General features: G+C 41.4%; 1 protein-coding gene across 6 annotated transcripts in view; it reads right to left on the minus strand.

The window, feature by feature from the left end:
• MYO6 (myosin VI) overlaps positions 1-23,691 on the minus strand; it is a 106,404-nt gene that overhangs the window by 45,808 nt on the left and 36,905 nt on the right. For 5 of the 6 annotated variants that reach the window (XR_014508883.1, XM_083431145.1, XM_083431144.1 and 2 more), the window contains exons 4-14: positions 22,020-22,093; positions 21,039-21,168; positions 18,832-18,937; positions 17,808-17,863; positions 13,890-13,987; positions 13,595-13,759; positions 11,986-12,066; positions 8,494-8,674; positions 7,768-7,912; positions 1,012-1,169; positions 90-181 (exon numbers count right to left, since the gene is read on the minus strand). Coding sequence is in view for 5 of the 6 variants with exons in the window: in XM_083431145.1 (XP_083287271.1) it covers positions 90-181; positions 1,012-1,169; positions 7,768-7,912; positions 8,494-8,674; positions 11,986-12,066; positions 13,595-13,759; positions 13,890-13,987; positions 17,808-17,863; positions 18,832-18,937; positions 21,039-21,168; positions 22,020-22,093 (1,286 nt within the window). In the remaining variant the exon portion in view is untranslated. Of the gene's footprint in view, positions 1-89; positions 182-1,011; positions 1,170-2,727; positions 2,892-7,426; positions 7,459-7,767; positions 7,913-8,493; positions 8,675-11,985; positions 12,067-13,594; positions 13,760-13,889; positions 13,988-17,807; positions 17,864-18,831; positions 18,938-21,038; positions 21,169-22,019; positions 22,094-23,691 lie in introns of those variants that run through there. The other variant, XM_083431146.1, reaches the window with a different exon arrangement.

Here is a 23,691-nt window from a genome sequence, read left to right on the forward strand (position 1 = left end):
CCTGCCAAATGAGGATTACACTTCATGCATCTGATGAAGCGGACTGTGGTCCATGCCATAATAAATTTGTTATGGTTGTATACAATTACCTCTTTGAGAATCCTTTCGTTAAAGAACTGCTGCAGCTTCTCATTACAGTAGTTAATGCAAAACTGTTCAAAGCTGTTGTGTTCAAAATATTCTGTAAAATAAAGGAATTAATATGCTTTAAAATCGGTGGGGGGGGGGGTCAGCTAGGAAATACACTTATTATAATCTTATGTTGGTTTAAGGCACAAAGTTCCAACATTAGGTCTTCCATGCAGGAACACAGTTGCAATTCAGAAGAGTGAAGTTAGACTATCCACTACTGTTCTCTTTTAAAATACAAAGGAAGTGCTCAGGTAGCAGCTCGGTAATTGCATACAGAGTCGTGGACTCAATTCCTCTTCCCACCATGGGAATTCCAGTTGCATCCAAGGCTTAATGAGAACAATTTGTTGCCATATTTCTTTAGATTACTTCACATCTTCCATTAAGCTGAAGACAGGTAACATAGCCAGAGTAGCACAATGGTTTAAAGAAGGAGCTTTGAAACAGGAACTCAGGGTATCTAATCTCTACCCAGCTTACTTGCTGATCTCCCAGTCTCCGGCTCCCACAGCTCCTTCTGCTATAGGTTGATAACACTACTTGTTTATTGAATAATACCGCCCGACTACATAGCACTTTATAAAAAGGAAGTGTCACCACAACATAAATGCCACCATCTAGATCACTGCTTTGGGAAGGTTTCCTGGGATCAGGATTTAGTCATTTGGACTTTTAGCTTCCCCCAATCCGATGTAATGCTCACTCTGCATTGAATGTCAACAGACTTACACACAACGCTAGAGAGCCAGTGATCACTCCAATGGAAGAAATACAGATCACTAACTAGGTCCCAGAGCACGGTCTGAAAGCAGATGATGCAATACAGCAACCATACTAAAGCTAAACAGCAATTTAGAGTTCACTAGGCAAAAGACTTACCAAAACCTGCGATATCAAGAACTCCAATGAAAAAGCAGGACGTCTCAAAAGGGAAACATTGGTTTACCCTGTTTACCACGTGGTCAAAGAGGTGACTGTAGACAGTTTTTGCCAGAGCATCACGTGCATTGTTCGCCTGTTCTACTTTCAGTGGAACCCTGCATGGTAACAAGAGGATATTTGTTCATTTACGCTCTCCCCATTTTCGGTGGCAAGCCCTCACAACACGACTTCCCAAAACAAATGCAAAATGACTGAACAAAAAAAGATACAATCTTCAAAAGCTTAGATAACACCATAAAGATCTAGCAATATGATAGAATTTTCTTTTCTTTTTTAAAGCCTTTTTTGTCCTCTTAAAGGCTACAAGAAAAGGGGACAAGTGGAGTTCTTAGGGGAAGGAATTCCAAAAGCATGGGGGCCACCAATAAAAAGGCCGGGAGCCTAACACCCATCAACCTTGGTGGAGGGCCCAATACCAGTAAAATCTTAAGTTTGCTGTTCCAACATGCATGCATTAAGGCAAAAGACAGGAGTTTCAACACTTGAACATAGCTGTAGGGTACCTGTACCTGAAAACCAAAACGGAATGCGTGGAGTGGTTCATATGCCTTGGAGCTAATGCTGGTCTTATGGCCAAGCTGAGCTTGCAAAATTGGAGCTGCTGTGTCTATGCCTCCAATGTGGAGACACCAATTTGCATGAATGGTGTCTCCCCAACATGGGTGCTGTATACACAGCAACGTCAATTTTCATTACAGCAGAGGACTGAAAAATACTGCCACCCTCATGGAAACTGGGGCAGCCACAGCCACGCTACCTACATGGATGCATCGGTTCATGTGAAGAAGAAGAGTTTGGATTTGATATCCCACTTTATCACTACCTGAAGGAGTCTCAAAGCGGCTAACATTCTCCTTTCCCTTCCTCCCCCACAACAAACACTCTGTGAGGTAAATTCCTAAATTCCTAACAGCCGTCCTCTCGTATAAGAGACGGAATGGAATGTTAGCTGATTATTGACAGTTATAAGAATTTTTTATTTTTATTTTTTATAATGACATCAGATACTGATTTTAGTGTAGTCCATAAAAATTTTAACTTTAATCTTAAACTTTTCTTATGAATGGCCAATATCTGCCCTTGTGAGTTGTGAACGGTGTCATACTACGTGTGTTTTGTACGAGTCCACTGTTTTATTTGATTTGTTTTGTTCTGTTGTGTTTCATTATGGGTGTAAAGCCGAATAAACAAACATCTTCTTCTGTGAGGTGAGTGGGGCTGAGAGACTTCAAAGAAATGTGACTAGCCCAAGGTCACCCAGCAGCTACATGTGGAGGAACAGAGACACAAACCGGTTCCCCAGATTACGAGTCTACCGCTCTTAACCACACTACACTGACCCCAGACAGTCCGCAAGCCCAAAAACAGCCGCATGTGTTAGCAAGGCGATTATATGGAATGCTGCTCTATGGTGAACTCCTTTAAAAGAGGTCATACATCCTCTCTCTAGGCTCCCTGGAACTGCGTGAAAGCTGTATCCAAATACTGAGCACATAACATCTTCCTTCATTACGTAATACCAGGAAGAGCAGAAATTGATGTACTAATCCCTTGCATATCCTCTAGTTCCACTCTGTGGTAATAGGTAAAGCAGCTCTTTGGCATTGCTCATTTAACCACTTCAGTGCCCTCTGCCTCCCCCCTTTTTTTAAACTGTTTACATCCTGTTTTATGTAACAAAGCACACAAGATGAAAGATTGCTATTTAAAATGCTTAAAATCCACAATCGGAAGGAAGCAGACTCAGTTGAAAGTGGGAGAGCATGGAAGATGAAGGAGGAAAGGCCGGATTCAAAACACTGGACCCTGAGGAGAAACTGGAAAGAAGAGAAGGAAGTGTCTCAAACAAGGAAAGGATATTACAGGTATATTTCTTTGAGGGCTGAGCCAAATGTGTTATTCTCAGCACACACAAAAAAGGTGTTTTAAAATTGACCTTCCTGGTAACAATGATCTCATCACACAGCAATTTAGGTTCGGCAATGTGACACCACCCCTGAGGGCAAGAGAGACTTATTTGAACAATGCCTGTTCAGAAGAATTGCCCTCACTCAGAATTAGTTTTATGGGCTATGTGATGTCACATGATGGGGGGTGGCATGAAATTATAGCCAATCAGGGACTATTGCAGCTACCTAAAACTCAAAACATTGGAGAGAAAGGAGGGTCATCTATAGCCCAACCTCCTGTGAAGAGTGCCTTCTCATTGCAGTAACTAGCCACAAAAATGCACACCCTGTAACAATCCACCAGGAGCAGGGCATGCCTTTTGTGGAAAGTTTGATTCGTTTTATTCACAAGCATACAGTGCAGGTATGCGCTGAAAACAGACATAGGCACAAAGAAAGCTAACAATGAAAATAGGTTTTCCAAGACAGCTTTTCTGTTGTGATTGTGGGGGGGAGGGATAGAAACTTTAAGACATTTCACTTATTTGCAAAAAGAAAAGAGAAAAATAACCGAAAGCTGCACAGGGAATCTGATCTGTTTTGGGGGCAATTTTAAGCCCAGCCTGTTGAAAAAACACAATCCCATTTGCACCGAGATGCTGACACTGTCAGAGAAAAGGATTAGGAGTTACAGTCCTCTCTACACTGCGCTCTTCTCTAGGTCAACACAGAGAGGAATTGTAGAGAGCCTGCAGGGCAGCTGTCTAGCATTACACCATTCTTAGGGGTATAAAAGGCAGGCTTTCCTCTATCGCAGAAACGCCTCTCCTTTGTGTAAAAGCCCTATGTAAAGGCAAGCTGCTGTGCATTGGAGTTCCCCGCTATTGCAAACGAAGTATCTAGGAAATGAAGGCTCTGTTCATCTGTTCATTAGGAATGGCTGCAGCTACATTACATTAGAGTGTAATTAGCCTTAATGTACTATCTCTTGATTTATCTTAGCGTAATAGGTACTGACAGCAATCCTATCTTATAAATAGAGGGAAGGTTCCTTTACATTCCCCTTCTGATACGTTTAAGAGCTCAGCGCTGTAATCCTCGTCGTTCATGTCAACTGCCAATCTTTTATATAAGGCACTATGCACACCATAATTTTAGCCCCCCTCCCAAAAAAACCCCCCCAGCAACTTTCCACAGTAGATTTCAAAATTAAAGGAAAATTGAAGGAAGAAGAAAGTAGTATACATTAACACCTGTAGTTTAGAAGTAACTATATAGTCATCTATACTATAAAATATGATGCTGCAGAACCTCTTCAAAACAGAATGCAAACTTATCCCTCAATATTATTTCTACAGTATTGGGGGGTGGGTACCCCAGCCCTAGAGATGTGAAGGCCTGGGAGGAAATGGAAAATGTGGGGTAGGACCCATTCCCCCCCCCGGTATTGTTCTGGATCCCCCCCATTGTTTTGGAAACACAACAGGACAAAAAGTAGAAAAATGGGGGGGCTGGGATTTCCCCCAATTCTTCCATTTCCCCCCTCCTCAGGCCTTCATAGCTCTACCCAACACTTTGGAATCTTGAAATATTAAGACAGCCAAAATGCTGTGGCTATAAAAAAAAGATCAAATTCCATGCTTCCAGAAGTCACACGGGTGTCAAATTGCCCTTTTACAGGTTTATGGTTTGTCGTGAGAATACTGGCACAAGCAGCAGGGGACCAAGAATAAGGAAGGACCCATCTAAAATTCAAACCTGTGCCCCCATTACTGCATAATAGTTACATTAAAAACTATTCATTTATTAACTGTTACTATTATTAATAAATTGATTGCTCGCCCTTAACCAACAGGTCCCAGGAAGGTTACAACAACAATTAAAAAATCAGAAATTAAAAATGGTTAAAATAAATTACAGTCATAGGGAGAGGGTGGGCATCTGAAAACACACACCTCAAGTTTGAAAGGCCAGGGTAAATAAATGTGTCTTCAGCATTTGCCAAAAGCTGTATAGGGAAGATGCCAGATGTACCTCTGTGGGAGGAGAGAGGACTAAGCGCCTGCCATGGGGAATGTCCTCTCCTAGGCCATCACAACCCCAAACATCTGGGAGCAGCAGAACTACTAAGAGGGTCCCTCTGCTGATCTTAACATCAAAGAAGGTTTGTAAGGAAGGGCAAACACTAGCACAATTGGTCCCAGAAATTAACCAGCAATTCATTTGGACAGGGGTGTTTGAGTGTTGTCTAGGGACATACACACCCCCAAGTCAATAATCTGGCCACTGCATTTTGAACCAGTTGACGTTTCCAAGTTGCCTTCAAGGGCAGCCCATGTACAGCGCATTAAAATAATCCAATCTGGAAGTCGCCAGAGCCACAGAGTACCATGTCCAAGTCATCTCTGTTTATCTCATCAAGCTCATCCCCACTACCTATTAAGCAGCTCATTCTTCCTAAATCTTAATACTTCAGTATTCTCTGTACTTTCAATGGGGAAAGTGCAGCAATCATCTTTTTGTTGTTGTTATTGTTGTTCTTCCTTTAATCACTCCAAAAGTGACTGCATTTCGTGCATTTTCATAGAATCACCGGGTAGTATTCTACTATGTTTTACTCAGAGCAGGCCCATTTAAATTAACGAACGTGACTAAGTCAGGCCCATTAATTTGAGTGGGCCTATTATGAGTAATGCCTGCTTGAATACTGCCCATAGAGTCAGACAAGACCTCCAAGGTCACCTAGCCAAGCCTGCTAAACACGTAGGAAATCCAGCTTCTTTTATCAGTAGCCTTCAGCCTCTGCTGAAAACCTTCTGAAAAAGGATGGTCTATCATTTTCCAAGGAAGTTTTTTCAACTATTCCGCTGAATAGTTAGTCATGTCAACAAGTTCTTGCTCATGTTTATAATCTAAAAATGGACACTTGCTTTGGTTTAGAAACCTGTTCAATATTTGACACAGAATTTAATCTAGACCTGGGGCTCCTCCAGATGCCCTAGTTATTGAGCATTCATCCTGATTTGCTTCCACAAAGCTTACGTGGAAGTTAGATGATATCTGTTCTTTATTGAACATTTGCTCCAATTTATTTGTTATACAATAGGCAGTCGTCCCGATTTGCTTGTGGGGTGTTTATACATGTTCTCATTGGCCAGTCAGTCATCTCAATTTTCCCCGTCACTTACTAACTGCAAAAGTTCTGTTTCTGAATTAGGGCAACCCCTTGAATTGCGCAAACCTAAACTTCCTGCTTGAATCCCTCCCACAAAATACTGACAGCTTGTTCGGTTCTGCCATCCTATAGCACGGAAAGGAAACTTTGGGTTAAAGATTAAGTTCATCTCACCTTTTGTACCCTGGGAAAGTACACCTTGATTTATTAGCATGTGGGGGTAGCAACAATGCCCACTGAAAGTTGTTGAAGTGAATGAAGATGGAAACTCATGATATATCAGTGTTTTAAAGGCCCTCCTGGATGGCAAGTAGGTTTACTGGCTCCACTCAAGAAAACATGGGAGGGTAGTGCACCAATTGGGCTTTCAAGTCCCCTACTTCTGAAAGGTCAGTGTGTGAAGGGGCATGGGGGGCTACAACAGTTGAGGAAAATTGGGGGAACTCAGCAGGACTGCCTTGAACAAGTGGAAGTGTCTTTTCACCATGAGCGCAGGAGTGGTTGCACTGCCTGCTGCTCTGTATCCTTCTCCTTGTACAGAATGACCTCCTTCCCCTCTGCTGCCCTCCTACCAGTTGCATTAAGTCAGAAGTGATATCGAAGTGGCAACACATTCTCATTCTGTTCATTAAGAGTTCTTCCCACTGGATTGCACCTTCTCTTTCTGAGGAAAAGCCAGCCTCATCAGAGAAAGCGATCCTAAGCAAATGGTATGCAAAGGTACGAACTTTGGGCTCTTGGCACAATGTCATGTAATTAAAATGGAAATTTTGGGTTGTGCATTGAAAGCCCACCTCAAACCAAACCAAGTCATCTTGCAGAAGTGGGCAAGGTTCTCAGTTAGCGTAAATCCCTGGTAAGATGAATCATTGCGAGAGTGAGCTGTTAATAGCCGAAGTGACTGAACAGAACCCATCCACAATTCAAGCAATGTTGACAGGAGACAAACCGTTTACATAGCAGGCTATTTGCATAACTCATGCCTATAAAGCGGCAGTTCTGCTGCACAGTGCTGCAAACCACACACACAAAAGAGTAAGTTGCAGTGCTTAAAGAACTGAGCGAACATTGGAGTTTTCCACTTCCATCTTTAAAATATTCCAAGGAGCCGTGCAGGCTGCACGCTTAGTACAAACATCATGCTTACTCCCAGGTTTTAAGCAATTATTGTTATGCGAATATGGATTCAAGCTGTGCCGAGACACACTGCAAGGCATTTTCACTTTCCCTGCTAGCGTTTGACAGGTTAATCATTAACAAAACTGCCAGGCAATTTTTTCCCCCTTACCGTTATTGCACAGATATATTCTCTCTTGCACACTGGGATGAAAGGGAGACAGAAATAAATTTGGCACAGCAACAGATGTTTTATTGCTCTTCGGAAAGTGCTATTCATCTTGCAGAACAAACCAAAAAGTAAAAAAGGAAAGGAACGCAACTCTAAATTTCTATTCCGCCATAAACAGTTGCAAGTAAGACATTTCCGAATAGCTCAAAGCAAAGATTTAATAGGCAATTTTTACAATCTCCGTTTTTTAAAAAAGACAGCCACCATGTAGGGCAGCTGTTTGGGGTGGGTGGGGGGAGAGAAACAAAGAGAAACACACACTGCTTTTCTGAACCACTTACTTTATAACCGTTCCTTTGGTGCCCCCTGCTGTTGTCAGCATGACTCTGGTGGTGAGGCTCACACGCAAATCATCCTGGTCCAAACCGAGGAGCTCTGCACAGCATTCCAGAGACTGGCTAGATTTATTCTTCAGAGTGCAACCACCTATTTTTAAAAGCAAAAGGGGGGGAAACAGCTAAAAAGTGGGTTCAAAAAAAAATCATTAAAGTAAGTAACCAGCAACTGCCTACAAAGTCCTTTTCTTTATACAGCTACTTGTAACACACAGCACAAACTATTCCACAAAGCATGAATGAACAAGGCAGAATCACACACATAATAATAGGCATATCTCTTAAGAAAGGAAAAAACCGTATTTTTTGCTCTATAAGACTCACTTTTTCCCTCCTAAAAAGTAAGGGGAAATGTGTGTGTGTCTTATGGGGTGAATGCAGGCTGCGCAGCTATCCCAGAAGCTAGAACAGCAAGAGGGATTGCTGCTTTCACTGCGCAGCGATCCCTCTTGCTGTTCTGGCTTCTGAGATTCAGAATATTTTTTCTCTTGTTTTCCTCCTCCAAAAACTAGGTGCGTCTTGTGGTCTGGTGCGTCTTATAGAGCGAAAAATACGGTAAATCACCACACACAAACAAGGAATCCTCTGTGTTCCTTTGCTGAAGCGCACCAACTTTTCACCAAAGCAGCAACCCTGCTCGATGCAAAATGAAACAAAAGTCACTGATCTAACCAGAAGTGCTGCCAGCTTCTTCAAAATCAATATTCCCAAGGTGTAGAACGCCAGCCACCACCCGGAAGAGATCCAGCTTCTCTTCATCATCTAAGCCAATCTTCTTCATCGCAGTGCACATTCTGTTAAAGTCTCCGTGATCATCGAGCAGAGGATCTTTCAGGGAGCCTGATTTCAAGTACTATAAAAGCAAAACAAAAGCAGTCTCAAAACGCTTGGAACTAATATTTCCATTGGTGAACATCCAGCCAAAGCAAGCAAAAGTGTATTTGATGGACAGAGCTCAGAAATACCACACATAAAAATCAAGATTTGTGTTCTAGCAAGGTTTGTCTAGCATTATAGATCAATGTGGAGGACGATGTTGAATGTGGAGAAAGGAGTATATGGGGCAGAGTGATTTGAAACTTCACAAAGATCCACCAGAAGAATGTATGGAAGTAGTGTTAAATATGAGAAGTATCTTCTCGTTTAGAAAATCTTCAAGAAAACAGCCCTTAAGAGTGAGGGCAGGAATTATTGTCCTCACTCTGAATAGGCTTCATAGCATTCTGACAGGGTAGCGTGACACTGTCACGGATGCTACATGATCCTCCACTGTTTGCTGTCACATAATCAGGTCAAAGCAGCCTGAGAAAGCAGCCAAACATTTAGGCAGTAATCAAGTAGCTGCATAAGGAGGAGCCAAGGACAAAGGAAGTTGCCTCACACTAATTCAGATCATTGGTTGATCTAGTTCAGAACTGTCAAAGCTGACTAGGAGCTCACTCCAGTGTTTTGGAAGGGAATCATTTGCAGGCCTACATGGAAATGTCAAGGGTTGATCTTTGAATAAGTTCTAACACTGAGCTACAGGCCCATCCCCATTTTGGCCCCCATAAAATGGAACAAAAATGTCTGCTTGCGAACATTTGGTTCAGGCCCAATATTAACATTCCGCAGTTTTGGCACAAGAAAAGTCAGGCGACAGCAATATACATAGATTATGAATGAAGTGTGGGATCATAAAATTCAGCAGAAAAACAAACACTGGTCTGGCAAACAGAACTGTGTATAGAAGTCCATAGCCCAGTTCTTATGAACTTTTATAGTGCATAAGAATTCACCAAGCAATGGGTTCTTTGTGGGGAGGGAAAGTTACACACAGTTATGGTTATTCAGCTGTTTTGAGTTCAAACATCACACACCACCACCACCTCTAAAATCTAAACATTTTAACTAAAAAGCAAGCTACTACATGCAAGGCTGTGGGGAAGCATGCAGAAAAATAATCCTTAAATCTTAAAAGTTCACTGTAAACCCAAAGAGAAGATGCAATTTGACTTGCATTGTACCCACTTTAATCCCAAACAAGGGAAACACTGATCTAATCATCTAAGAATAAAAATGCTAACATGCATCTGAAAAATTCACATCACGTAGCAATTTAATGAAATTAAAATTTCAAATTATACAAAGTGATCACCTCATCTTCCTGATAGGAAAAGGATAAAAATAATGTAAGCATTAATTGATTACTCCGCTTACTATTATTAAAACATGTTCAAGGAGGTTTAAAGATGAAACAACAAAGATGACTTATACAATGGAATAGCTTGATGAAAGAGAATAACTTATAGTTAGAAAGGGCAGGTGACATTCTTAGGAATCAATTCCAAGATCCATACTGAGATCACAGACTATATATTTGTTTAAAACCGAAGACAGAATTTGCATTCTAATATACCTCTGAAAATAGGTCATCCTTCAAGATCACATATCTATATTTAAAAGGATCCCTGTATTTACAAGATGGATCTTCTCTTCATTTAATATTAACAATCCCTTCAAGTTTTTGACACCAGGCTCATTCACATGGCTTTTAGCCCACAACAACCAAAGCTTTTGATCAGTACAGGAGTCAAGTAGATGTAAAAGACACATATCACCCACTGAACTGAGAGTAAGTTAGTTTTTTCACATGGCATCCACATAAGATGGACGGGTGGAAGGAAAAAGAAAAGTCAGGGCTCCCCGCACCTTTAACAGTTGAGCTGAAGAGGGAATTTCAGCAGGTGAGGTTTGTGACACAGCAGAAACCCTACCACCTTTTTTCACCTGACTACCCTCCACCCGCACCACAGCTTCCTCAGCAGTGAGAGCATGTCTTACACCTATGATGGCCAAACTTGGCCCTCCAGCTGTTTTCGGACTACAATTCCCATCATCCCTGACCACTGGTCCTGTTAGCTAAGGATGATGGGAGTTGTAGGCCCAAAACAGCTGGAGGGCCAAATTTGGCCATCACTGTCTTATACAGTCTGTGGCTAAAAGTTTATTTAAGACCCTCAAATGCCACTGGTTCAAGCAGTCGTGTGAACAATTACATAGTTATAAAGCAATGCCCACTCATGGCTAAATGAAGTTGGTTGTGCATTCTTTATATGACTGATCCTTTGGAGAGAATACTGTTATTTTTATTTACTTTTTTTAATTATTACTTACACGTGCCTTATAATAGGAAAAAAAATTAATGTCTCCGCGCTACATAGCAATACTAGGAGTTGGACAAATTACTTTATTGGACATTGCAACAGCTCCAAGCTACCACAAACAGATAAATTAATGAATAATCCTAAAGGTGCCAGTACATAAGCTAACTGTTCCCCAATGTGCTTTCTGGGGTACGAATATTGCAATTGTTGTGGGCACTCACATGGGGAGTGAAGCATTTCTGTGAACAGGAACCCACCTGGAGGCTACATACTGGCGATGACTAGGGAGTGGGGAGGTAGGGAAATCAGGATCAACAACCCAGCCCAATAGCATACCTTTATTGAATTTTGCTTTTCTGCTTGTTTATTTTACTGAGACCAGCATTATAAAATATACTCTGTACCTTTGGGCTTCTGCAAGTATTTAAACTCAACAATGTAGTGAAATGTTAAACTACACAGCAAGCAAAAAATACCTGCTGTGTTGTTGTTTCATTTCTATAAATAGTCAGATTGGGGTGGGGAATCCAATTGGGCATTCAATTACAGGCCACTTTCCCTAAAGAAGGTGTGCCAACGAAATTTCAGTGGCTACAACTTGGGCACATAGGCAAGAACAGAACCTCCCAAGATTAATCCATATATACATGAATAAAAGTTCGGTTCATGAAGGGAAGCCACAGCTGAGACCATGGGTCCCAGTTGAAATGCCCTTACATAGAGCAGTGGATAGGTTTTCCAGCTGCACATTAGGATCTGCATGCACTAACAGATGGCTGCTGTCATTTTTGACAGTGCCAATCATTTGTCTGAAGTAGTAGTGGTGGTGACATTCAGTCCCTGTTCTCAAACAAGGATCAGTGCTGCCAAACTGCTTGCATACAAAGCAAAAAGAAGTTGTACCATGTGAACCAGATGTGAAATAGCAGCAAGCGATGGCTGCAGCAAATGCTGCTGCTGCTTTGCAAAGTCTGAGCTTTTAAACATGAATGTAAAACATAAGGAGTAGCTCTCATACCTGAGGACTTTTGCGGTTCTGTAAAATTTGCTTATCTGTTTCTTTGGTGGCAAAGTACTGAGTGCAACCACGATTCAAATACTGTTGTGAAGCAAAGGAAAACAAAAGATACAATTAACAACAAAAACTATAGAAGGAAGTAGAAAAATATGGTGTATCATCATTATGTTACAGGATGTAATTGTAACATCATGTTACAGAATTGTAAATTTGCCACGAGGCCTACTTTATGGTCTCATTTACATCCTAAGGTAAAGGTAAAAGTAAAGGGACCCCTGACCATTAGGTCCAGTCGTGACCGACTCTGGGGTTGCGGCATTCATCTCGCTTTATTGGCCGAGGGAGCCGGCGTACAGCTTCTGGGTCATGTGGCCAGCATGACTAAGCCACTTCTGGAGAACCAGAGCAGCACACGAAAATGCCGTTTACCTTCCTGCCGGAGTGGTACCTATTTTCCTACTTGCACTTTGACGTGCTTTCGAACTGCTAGGTGGGCAGGAGCTGGGACCGAGCAACGGGAGCTCACCCCGTTGCGGGGATTAGAACTGCTGACCTTCTGATCAACAAGTCCTAGGCTCTGTGATTTAACCCACAGCGCCACCCGTGTCCCTCTCATTTACATCCTATTATACATTTAATTTAATTATTTGAAAATGCAGGTATTATTTCTGGGTTAGATCAAGACTTTTTCTTCCATGAATAGAAGAGGTCCTATGTGGAACAGACTGATATCCAGTGGAAGCTCCCACCAGTGGAAAGGGAGGGGAGATTTGGGCTAAATTCCCCCTATGCCTGCAGCCCCTCAGCACCACTTTCCATACTGTTCTGAAGAATAGGCCAACCTTTCAGTGCAGATTTTTGGGGGTGGGTAGAATGGGGAAATCAGCATAAATCACCTCTTCCTTTCCTCCAGTGGAAATATTGCATGAGCTGTTCATGAGACCTCTGGGTCGAACCCAATATACTTTAAAACCAGGACAGTGGAACAAATAGACCCTTAAAACGAAATTCAATCAGAGAAAAACAACACCCATGGACTATTCATAATACATCGCTACAGCGAACTGTACGGTAAAAATGAACTAGAGCAAATAGCAATTTTTTAAAAAAATATTTAAAGCAAGTCATAGTGGGCAATATTTGTGCTGATGGAACATTTTGTTTTACCACGACGCTGAATTCCTTCCTATCATTTGGATCTGATTTCATATTATGTGTCAGCCTGCAAACCATTCCATGCCTTGCATAACAAGACACTAACACAAATAAAATGCTTATATACATGAAAAGATCTAACTGATAAAAAATATGTTATAGGAGAATGCAGCAATATGATGACAAGTTGAAGAGTCAACCACTTTGGGCACAAAAATCAAGGTTTAGTACAGGGGTAGCCAACTTGGCAGCTTCCAGTTGCTGTTGGATTCCCAACTCCCATCAACCCAAGCCAGCAGGGGCAATTGCCAGGGATGATGGGAATTGTAGTCCAGCATCACCTGGATGGCACCACGTTGGCTACCCCGGTTTCATGTCTGAATTGAAACAACCAACTTCACTGTAAGCATTCTGCAAGATGGAGGAAAGTAGGGAGGAAGAACAATCAACTCACTCTAAAATTATCTGGCGAATTTAAATAAAGTTTCTCTCTTATATCTTCAGAGGCTCCAGCACACAGCCTGTAGAAAATATGGTAATTCCTTTCTTCTTTGCCTTGAACGCAGATCCTTGATTTCTCCAGCAGATAATGTGACACAAATCCACCAACTACTGAATTCTAGGAGGGGAAAAATAAAGCTTTTCTGAATGAGGAGATGGTTATGTTTAAAGGGGTTTCCCAAATGAGATTACAGAATGAAAAGGGAAGTTCCTGTGCAAACCTACCATGCACAAAAAAGTACTGATACCTTTTCATTGAAATGGATTTCGACAAATTTTCCAAAGCGACTACTGTTGTTGTTACGAACGGTCTTTGCATTTCCAAAGGCTTCTAGAAGGGGGTTGGCTATTAAAATAAGAAGAATAAAATGAAAGCGGCTTAATATGATTTTTTTTTTCCATTTGAAGCAAAGGTGGGGAGAATAATTATTTAAAGCACAGAAAAGCAAACACAATTTTTAAATCCCTAAATGTGTTACTCTCTCAAAGAATTTGAATAAAATTACCTTTTTCAAAATAAATTATAGGCAGATCACCTCATCTTATATATTTATAGATAAACACACAGTCATTTCCACCCTTCCATCCTTTTTTACAATACACAATTCAAGAAAGAACCCCTCAAGAAAATCTATAAGGCAAGTTAGACTTTGCTCTAGTCCTTAAGATGCTGCCTAGAAACGGTCAGAATTATCAGGTGAGCAAAAGCTAGCTTTGGACAGAAAAAAAATGTCACACATTCAATAGCTTGTTTAAAGCAACTGCAGCTGCATCCCCAAGCACATGAATTATCTCATTCCTTGAGAGAAGGACAATGCACAAGGCCTGCTAGCTGCTTCTGTGATCCCCAGATCAGGGCAACTATCTGATGATAACGGAAAGGACAGCCCTGATCCCATGGCTCGGCTACAAACACAAACAGAACCACTGGCCTTGCAACAAGCAGGTGCCTGGAATCTTGCCCAGACTATGGCGTTTAAGCTGCGCTGCTGCATCACTGGGCCAGCAAAGTCTGCACTCCTCCTTCAAGAACCAACTGAGCCATCAAAAACAATGCAAAACAGCATAAGCACGTGGCCACTTGCAATGGTGGGCTGCTCTCCCCAGGGAGACCCCTCTGGCACCATCATTATCTAGTTTTAGGCTCCAGGCAAAAGCTTTCTTTTTCACCTGGGCTTTGGGCCCTGGATTTGAAGGGTTTTTAAGTATCTTTGGCCTCTTCTAGTGTGGCAGGATCTGTAAGCCCTGTCTTTTATTGAGGTTTTAAAAAGTTTTTAATCTGCTTATTGCAGTTGGTTTTAGTATTTCTACTGAGTCTATGAGTTACCTCCACGAGTAAAGCAACTAATAACTGATACAAAATAATAATAATAATAATAATAATGATGATGATGATGATGATGATAATAGTAATAATAGGCTATAGTTTCCCAACGGTAAGGAAATTTTCCATGCAGGGCAGGTACAAGGCAAATTAACAATATTAAGCAGATGCAGGCATCATTTATACAAAACAAAGCTACTGATATTGCTCACTGCAATATCACTGTAAGGCAGGGATGGGGAACCTTAGGCCCTCAAGATGCTGTTGCACCACAACTCCCATCATTCCTCACCAAGAGACATGCTGGCATGTTGTTAAAGGTCCAGCACCAGTGGGGAGGCCCACATGTCCCCACACCTGTTCTATAATTGTCCTGCTTGACCAGACCACAGCTTACATAGTCCAGCATTCTATTTACAACAGCAAAGGCTTCTGGGAAATCTTAAGAAATGTATATTTATCACTGGCTCTGCTGTATCTCCCACCATTTGGCATGTAATATCAAGCCTCAGCAGGAATGTTGCACTCAAGAAAGTCCCCATTTAGGTCCCGTCCTCCTCAAATTCACATTATTGCTACACACAAACATGTTTAGCTAACGCCACATTTTAAAATTGCCTTTGCCTCAGAAAACATTTATCCGTTTAGTCCCAACAATGTTTTGGGAATTGGGGAAGGGTGGGGGGAGACAGAAGTACAAGCATTAAAAAGGAATTTGGACTTCTGTCTCTAAGGATATTTAAAGAAAACAAAAAGTCAGTACTGATCTCAAAATACCAAAGAAAAGCAAAGATGGTAGCAGACAGCTCTCAACCAACTTTTTAGTTTTCTTGCATGTGTGGTTTTTCTTCTTTTTTTTATCCTTGATTTGTAACACAGAAAACAGTTTGGGTTGGTAGGTGACCTTTCAAGCTATCCAATTTGTCAGGCAAACACACCAAAGAATCACAACAAAGACTCAATGTTTACAAGTACTTCAAATGTGAGAATATTTTTTTTTTTTTTGGAAGAGGCTACAAAAAAGGCTTTGTGAACAAGTCCTTCTGTTGTAACAATGCAGCCACACTGCACACATGCATGTTAAGATGTGCAAAAGAAGACGGGTGCTAGTGTGCAGCGGTGGCAGCTGTTCTAGGTAAGAATTTTTTTTCAAAGCTTCCTCCCCAACCCTTTTGCAAAAAACCTCAAACCTCTAGGTAGAAGGGTTCAGGAACTGTGCAGCTTCAAATACTACGTCCAACTGTCAGCCGTGGATTTGGAATGCCTATGTATTTGACTGTTTTTAAGAAACATCGTTCTCAGGTCTTTCATCATTCACTAAAGGTGGACACATTGCTCTCTGTTTGACACGGACTAAAAAGCAGAGAGAGAGATGCTCAGTCTAGCCTACCCTTCAGTGCCCCAGTGCAATGGGCCCTTTCACAAAGGCACAAATGGCAGGACTTCCCTTTTTTCTTATGTATCTAAATCTATCTTTCTTTCTGTCCATCTATCTATCTATCTCTGGCTGCAACATCATATGGTACAATTTTAATTGCCCAGCTGAACAGGAAAACCTTCCTCTCAAATGTTATAATGAGCATACTGACTCAGGAATCAAATCAGACATAAAAGAATTAAGAACTGCAGGATGGTACCAAAGGTACGGATGGTGGACGGTTCTATGCTTTGCTCTGCGCCCTTCTATCTTTTGAAGCCTTTGAAAGAGGGATGCCTTGGATTCAAACCTGCCCTTCACAGAAGGGGTGCTTCTCACCTAAGCCACCTTCAGATAGTCTCCATGCAGAGAACTTACAAGTGGGAAGGGGAAGTGGGACTGTGCCACTGGCTCCGCTCTCAACATTCTGCATGGACGGCACTAGCCATGCTCCCTAGACATCCATGTGCTGACAGTTGCTCAAGCATGCACTTTCCCTATGTATGGACAGCCAGGGCAGGGCAGGAGGTGGGGCTTGGCAAGTGGCACACAGCCTTTTGCTTCCTTAATCCATGCATAGCGTCTACATGTGGATAATGCCTCAGTGAGACTACAGTACAGAGGTGGGGAACCGTTTGCAGCCTGGGGGTCATATTCCCTTCTTGTGCAATCTTCCTAGGCTAGTTTCTACACACATTCATACATAGGCATTTTCTGTGCTGGCTCCCCGATTGTGGAATGCTCTCCCCAGAGAGGCTCGCCTGGCGCCAAGAGGGATTGCTGCTTTCACTGTGCAGCGATCCGTCTTGCTGTTCCGGCTTCTGAGATTCAGAATATATTTTTTTTCTTGTTTTCCTCCTCCAAAAACTAGGTGCGTCTTGTGCGTCTTATAGAGCGAAAAATACGGTAACTTATGCTATTGCACAAGACTTTGCCCAAGCTCCAAAACCTTTCATAGCCCTCTCATTACAGGCTCACTCATTCTGTAACTCAACCCTGACACACTGCGGTGAAGAAGTCTTCCACTGGTGCTAGTACAAGAGTTCATAGAACAGGTTCAGGTTCTACTTCCACAGATAGTTGCTTTTGCATCCAAGGCCCTGAGTCTGGTGGCAGTATTTCTGATTTGGATTTAAAGAGAGAAAGGAAGCTCATTCCTGATTCCTACAGACCATAACCATTCTGAGGTCAAATGCTGAAAGTGCCTACTGTTTGTCAACTGAAGCTTGACAGAATGAGACACCCTCATATTTGGTATCTTGGTAAGATAACTGGGCACATTCATTAGTATACTTTCCAATACATGGCCTGTTATAAGGATGTTATACAACACCACATTTCAAAATGGCAGTGTGATACCCATTTCTTCCACCTCAGCTAGTTATTGTTAATTTATACAAATGAAACTTAAGCATGACAAAGTACCTTCTACAATTCTGTCATCAATATCTTGACCACTGCCATAGGATTCAGTCAAATACCTGTGTGAGAGAAAGAAAAGAAACATTATCAAATACATGTTTTCATATTTATATAACCACCACCCCACCCCCAGGAATAATTATCAAAGGGTGGCTATATAAATTGGATTAAATAAATGTCACCACTTTTGCATTACTTTACTTGCGGAACAGCAGACACTGCCATTTCCCTCCCTCCTCCCTGATTGTGGGCTGCATCCAAAGGTTATGCAAGTGAAATAATTTTTGTGCTGCCAGGACCTCCAAATTACAGCTACCTCTCCTGGCAGGTGTGGAACTTTCCAGAAGAAAGTCTGCGGTGTGGTACCGGGATGTAGCGGAATTGGAAAAATCAGACAGACAAATACAAGGAATTCAGGAAGACTTCCCTGAGGGGTGTGGTGCCTAGAAAAGGGTTTTCAGTCACCTTATGGGCCTGCATTTGGTGGGGGTGGGCAGGGTAGAGAGGCTAGGAAAACACTGCTATGTAAGCAGTGTTCACACATGTAACATTTGGATGGAACCCTAGAATGCATGTCCTATGTCTGAAGAAACTGTTTTTTATCCAGTGAGACAGCATGGCAAATAACTAGTGTCTTGGTATGGGAAGACCTCAGCTGAAGTTGACCTCTGGGTCCACCACTGATTCTTAGCCTAGGCAATTTCACAGGGCCATTGGGAATGTAAAATGATGTTAAACCCATGAACACCATCCCTGAGTTCCTTGGACAAAGGGCAATAAAGAAAAGTAAATTATGAGGGCAATGAAAGAATCATGATGCGTATTTTGAAAGCTTCCTGTCACCAGGAAGTCTCTGGGGCAGGTGGGGCTCCCTGTACATAATGGAACCACCTTGGAATTGCCATTCCCACTGTTTTGTGCATCTGAATTACACCCATTAGGAGTTTCACGATTTCTTAAGAGAGATTAAAACAGCCAGCGCACAGTATTTTATTCAATGGTAATGTTTTCAACTAGATATACAAACCGTAAAACAAATTTAGTGTTTTCTGTCTTGCCAGCTCCGGACTCTCCAGACACAATGATCGACTGACTCATCTTGAGTACTTTCATATCACGAAATGCTTTATCGGCTGAAGTAAACATTTAAGAGGACATTAAAATGGATTCATATAAAACAACACAGATCAATGTTTTCATTAGCCTTTTGAACACTATGTAATGTTCTTGTGTAGGCATCATCTGAAGTAATGAAATCGCAATGTTTTGAAGTATTCACGTGAACATATTTACTGCCTGAGAATTCTTTCCAATACCAACAAGCAATATCATACTAGACAGACAAATAATGTTACTTTATTTATTTACAACATTTATTTCCCACTTTTATACAATGCAATCTATAAAGTGGCTGACAAATATATGAAATTCGCATTTGTTGTTGTTTTTAAGAAAACCAACACATTAAAGGAACTAGGTCCAAATAGAACAGAAGTAAATAAGTAAAAAATAAAATGGGAGCTGAAAGAGCCCTCAAGCTACCTGTCTTTAACATGGCACCAAAATGAACAAAAAGTGGGTTCGAAGCAAATGTTGCTTTGGAGGAAACACCACTGAAAGCACCCACCTCACCTCTGATGGAGGAAGCCCATTAGATTATAAACTTGGTTAATGGACAATCTCAGAGAACACATTGCACTAATGTAACCTGGAGACAACCAATGTATGGACAACAGATTAAGACAGCTGGAGTAGGGTGACCATGTGGATCTAGGGTGTGATGCATCCACTCATTAAAAAGCCCACTCTGGATGCAATGGTTTGCAATAACAACTAGTCAGTTACCAATACTCCTTTGGGGCACAGATGGTGGAACTTCAGTTGTTCTTGGGTGACACTGATTATCTGAATTCACTTTAATCTGGGTTCTAGTTCTGAGACTGAATCAGCCTTGGTAGTGCTTTATGGAGAGAGGGAAAGTGTGTGACCCTGTTCTCCCCACTCAATCTCTCAGTGGCTTTTGATACCATTGACCACAGTATCATCCTTGATCAACTGTGTGAGATGGGAATTGGAGGCGCTGTATTACAGTGGCCCTACTCCTATCTGCACAGTCTAGTGTAGCATTAGATGAGTGTTTTTCAACCATCTGTCAGTTCTGTCATGCCCCCAGTGCTACTTAGCATCTCAGAACCTAAGGGTCCACTTGGGATAATCTGACCACTCTTCTCCATATATTTGTTAACCTCAAGACTGGATTGCGACAATGCACTCTATATGGGGATGGCTATGGCCATGGTTCAGAAGCTCCAGGTAGTACAGAATGCAGCAGCTAGACTGTCCCAACAGCATGCAATGCCTTGGCTAAAACATCTGCACTGACTGGTCATATTAACCATGCCACTTTCAAGGCTCATATACAAAGCCCTGAACTACCTAAGGACCTTAACATGCCTTAAGGACTGCTTGAGCCCTTATATCCCAGCTTGATCAGTAAGATCATAGAGGGGAATACAGTACTGTTATTGACTCCTAAGTTACAGAGGCCCAACTGGCCTCTACAAGCCTGCCATTTAGCGTCACTGGTCTCATGCTGTGGAACACTCTTCCAGCAAAGATTCAGCAGGTACCATCACTTTTTAGTTTCAGGCATGCCTTGAAGATATTTTTAAGCAGAGAGGCCTAGGCAACTATTTAAATTTTTTGATCAGCCATTTAAACCATTTTGTACTGTTTTATGGTGTTTTATATTTTACTGCATACACTACCGTGTTACGTTGCACGAATGAGGGATATAAAAATGCTTCTATAAATAAATAAGCAAGCAAGCAGCAGCTAGATCATTTTTCTATCAGACCATACAAAGTAGGCACACCAAACAAGGTTAATGAAAGGCACTTCTGGCTCCAGATGCTATGCAGGCATCCATGAGTGGACCTAATCCTTGAAGGAAATCATAATCTCAACAAGAACAAGCAAACTACCTTGACCATGTTCAGATGGACTTCCTACCAGTTCTCCCATCTTGTCTCAATTCAGATTTAGTTTAATTAGACTTCCTAAAATCCATTACCAATACCATGCACCATCTTAGAACACCTTAGTGACAGGAGACAATTACCCATTTTTCTCTGTTTAAAACAAGTGAGAAAACACCCTAATATCATGAGCCAAATAAACAATGGAAAAAAATGCATCAGGATTGGAAGCAAAGGCAAAATGGTTACTACTTACCAATTGCGTAGACATGCGGGGGCAGTGTCCCTAGTGATCTACCCTGATACTTTTTAATAGCATCTGATGAGTAAAGTTTAGGTATATCAAAGTACGGGTTCACTGCTATCAGGATGTTGGCTACGTATGTCTGCCAAAAGAAAACATAAAAGAAAATCCATAACGGTGTTTCATTGATTTGGAATTTCTAAAGACTCTAGAGATCTACTACAAAATTCAAAATGAGAACGTGACTTTGAGATTGGACTCGTGTATCTGTCAGGTCAATCTCATTGCTTCAAGAGCCACTTGAATTCAGAACCATTTTGAATTCAAAGCATATATAACAACCGCATGTGTTTTTTAAAGCTGCATTTGTTAAACGTATAATCTGCAACTAAGAAACTTTTCCAAAATTGTGCAATTATACACCAAGCAATGAAATTAATAGCAATAATCGTAATAACAGCCCAATGCAGACAAAATATGTAACTAAGGATTTAGGGGGCAGGAGTGCAGAAAGGAGGGGAAATGTATTTGATATAATTGCGTATCTGTTTCTGGCACCCTTGCAAAAGTTTCTTCCTTCTATTTCACAGCTGTCACTTGCCAGAGCAGATGGTGGGGACTATGTGTCATTTAGTCAGAATTCATTACATGCAATCAGGCAATCTGATAGCTACATAAAAGATTAAGGTGGCCAACTGAGCTAGGAAGGGTCAGAGGTGGCATGTGCTTCTTTTGTTTTGTTTTTTAAAGGAAGGGGGGAAATGCATCTTTGCTATTAACATGCCATATTCTTGTAATTCAGGGGAAGAGGGAAAACATGTAGAAAGGGGCTGTGGGGCCATACTTTATAAGCATGGGCCACCTGAGGTAGAGAAACCTTTGCAGGTTTGCCTCTTCACACACAGGTTCCCCTGGATTCTGGAGCGTGGCTTGAGCCGTTGTTTGTGACAAACACCTCTAACTCCACATTTTAAAAGTCAGTACAGTACTTACATAAATTCTGTCCTTACTGTATCGAACTTTTACATTGTGTAGGAGTGTAGCTTCATTTAAATACATTAGCGAACCTACAAGGAAAGCACAGTGATGTTTTATAACACAGCACACACACTTGTTCCAGTTTTTATTACCTTTCTTCATCTCCAAGTAGTACACAGAAAACAAATGCTCTCCCCAGAGAAGCTCGCCTGGTGGCTTTAGGCAGCAGGCAAAAACAACCCTCTTCTCCCAGAGCTTTGGCTAATTAAACAATCTATGGCCTTTAAAACTTGGGGGGGGGGGTATAGTTTTGTTTGTTGTTACGCTGTATATTTTTTTATTTAATAAAAAAATTAAACTTTTTAAATAAAATATAAATATAGAAATAAACTTGTTTATTTAATAAAAAATAAATACAATTATTATTATAATACACTCAGGCATAATATGTTTAAAATGGTACCTAAACATACATAGTGAGCTCTTGGGGGGGGGGACTAAAAAATTATGTTCCTCTCTTGGAAACACACCTACAATACAGCATACCAGCTGAAATGGCAAGACTGATGGGAAAGATCAGAAATCAGGAAAACCAATTTGTGAAAGACTGGATTATATTTTCAATATATTTGAGAGACCACTGTAAACAGTTGAAATCATTGGTAGGAATACAATGACACTTGTAAAGTAACATGAACTTTTTATATGATGGATATATAATAGATAGATTACAGTAAAATTTGCGGGGGGGGGGTCAGAAATTGAACCCATGGAGGGAGGTCTGAAGGTTCGAGAGAACTTTGTTCTTTTTCTGTTTCTTTTTGTGTGTGTATAATCTTTATGTAAAACTAATTTTTAAAATATTATTTTTTAAAAAATGGAAACATACCTACAGGAATTAACCTTACTTTTTGAATGGCTGTAGTACAGGCCATGATGTGTACAGTGAGAGCCAGGAAACAGCTACAGCACTCTGCTAGAAAACTACCCTAAACCCACATTTTGTGCTCTTGCACAAAAAGCTAGTAATAAGTCTTTCAGCAGACTTTCTTCAATCATAGGCGGAAAGGAGCAGTTCAAAATAAAATGTTAGCTGCCCATTTGTTCTCCAGGGATATATTGGGATAGCTTTCATTCTTTCCCCATACTATCTAACATCTAAACAAGCCAGTCAAGGGCAACACAGCTGCAGTTCAGATCAAGGTCTGTGTTGCTTTATTCTATTTGTTACGTTTCTGACTCAGTGAGCTATACATCACAAAAATGTGTCCCCTCTCTGAAAAGCAAACCAGGGTGAACAGAGTTCATGGATTTGCACATGCAGTATCCCCACACCCCAAACTTTCTATGTGCAGAAGGTTGAATCCAAATTCCAACCTCCACAAATACAAAGGCTGCTTCCGCCTGCAGTGTTGATCCAGTAGAGAGATCCTGCTGGCAAGAGCTGGGAGAGAGTGGTCTTTTGCCAATTCCCTCTGTGTCCCCCGCACCTCCTTGCAGCCCTAAGGATCACCTTCCATGCTGTTTTGGAGGGGCTGCAAGAAGAAGAGGAAGCTATCAAAAGTAGCCTTCCTCCCTTCTGCTGGTGGGAGTGTGCCTTTGGTAGAATTCCACTTCAAGGATGCTCCCCCACCAGTGGCAAAGCCTGGTTCTGAGCCAGAGTGATTCAAACAAGGTTTGGGGCTCA

The sequence above is a fragment of the Podarcis tiliguerta genome (genome assembly GCF_965153285.1).
Source record: "Podarcis tiliguerta genome assembly, chromosome: 3".
Classification (NCBI taxonomy): Eukaryota; Metazoa; Chordata; class Lepidosauria; order Squamata; family Lacertidae; genus Podarcis; species Podarcis tiliguerta.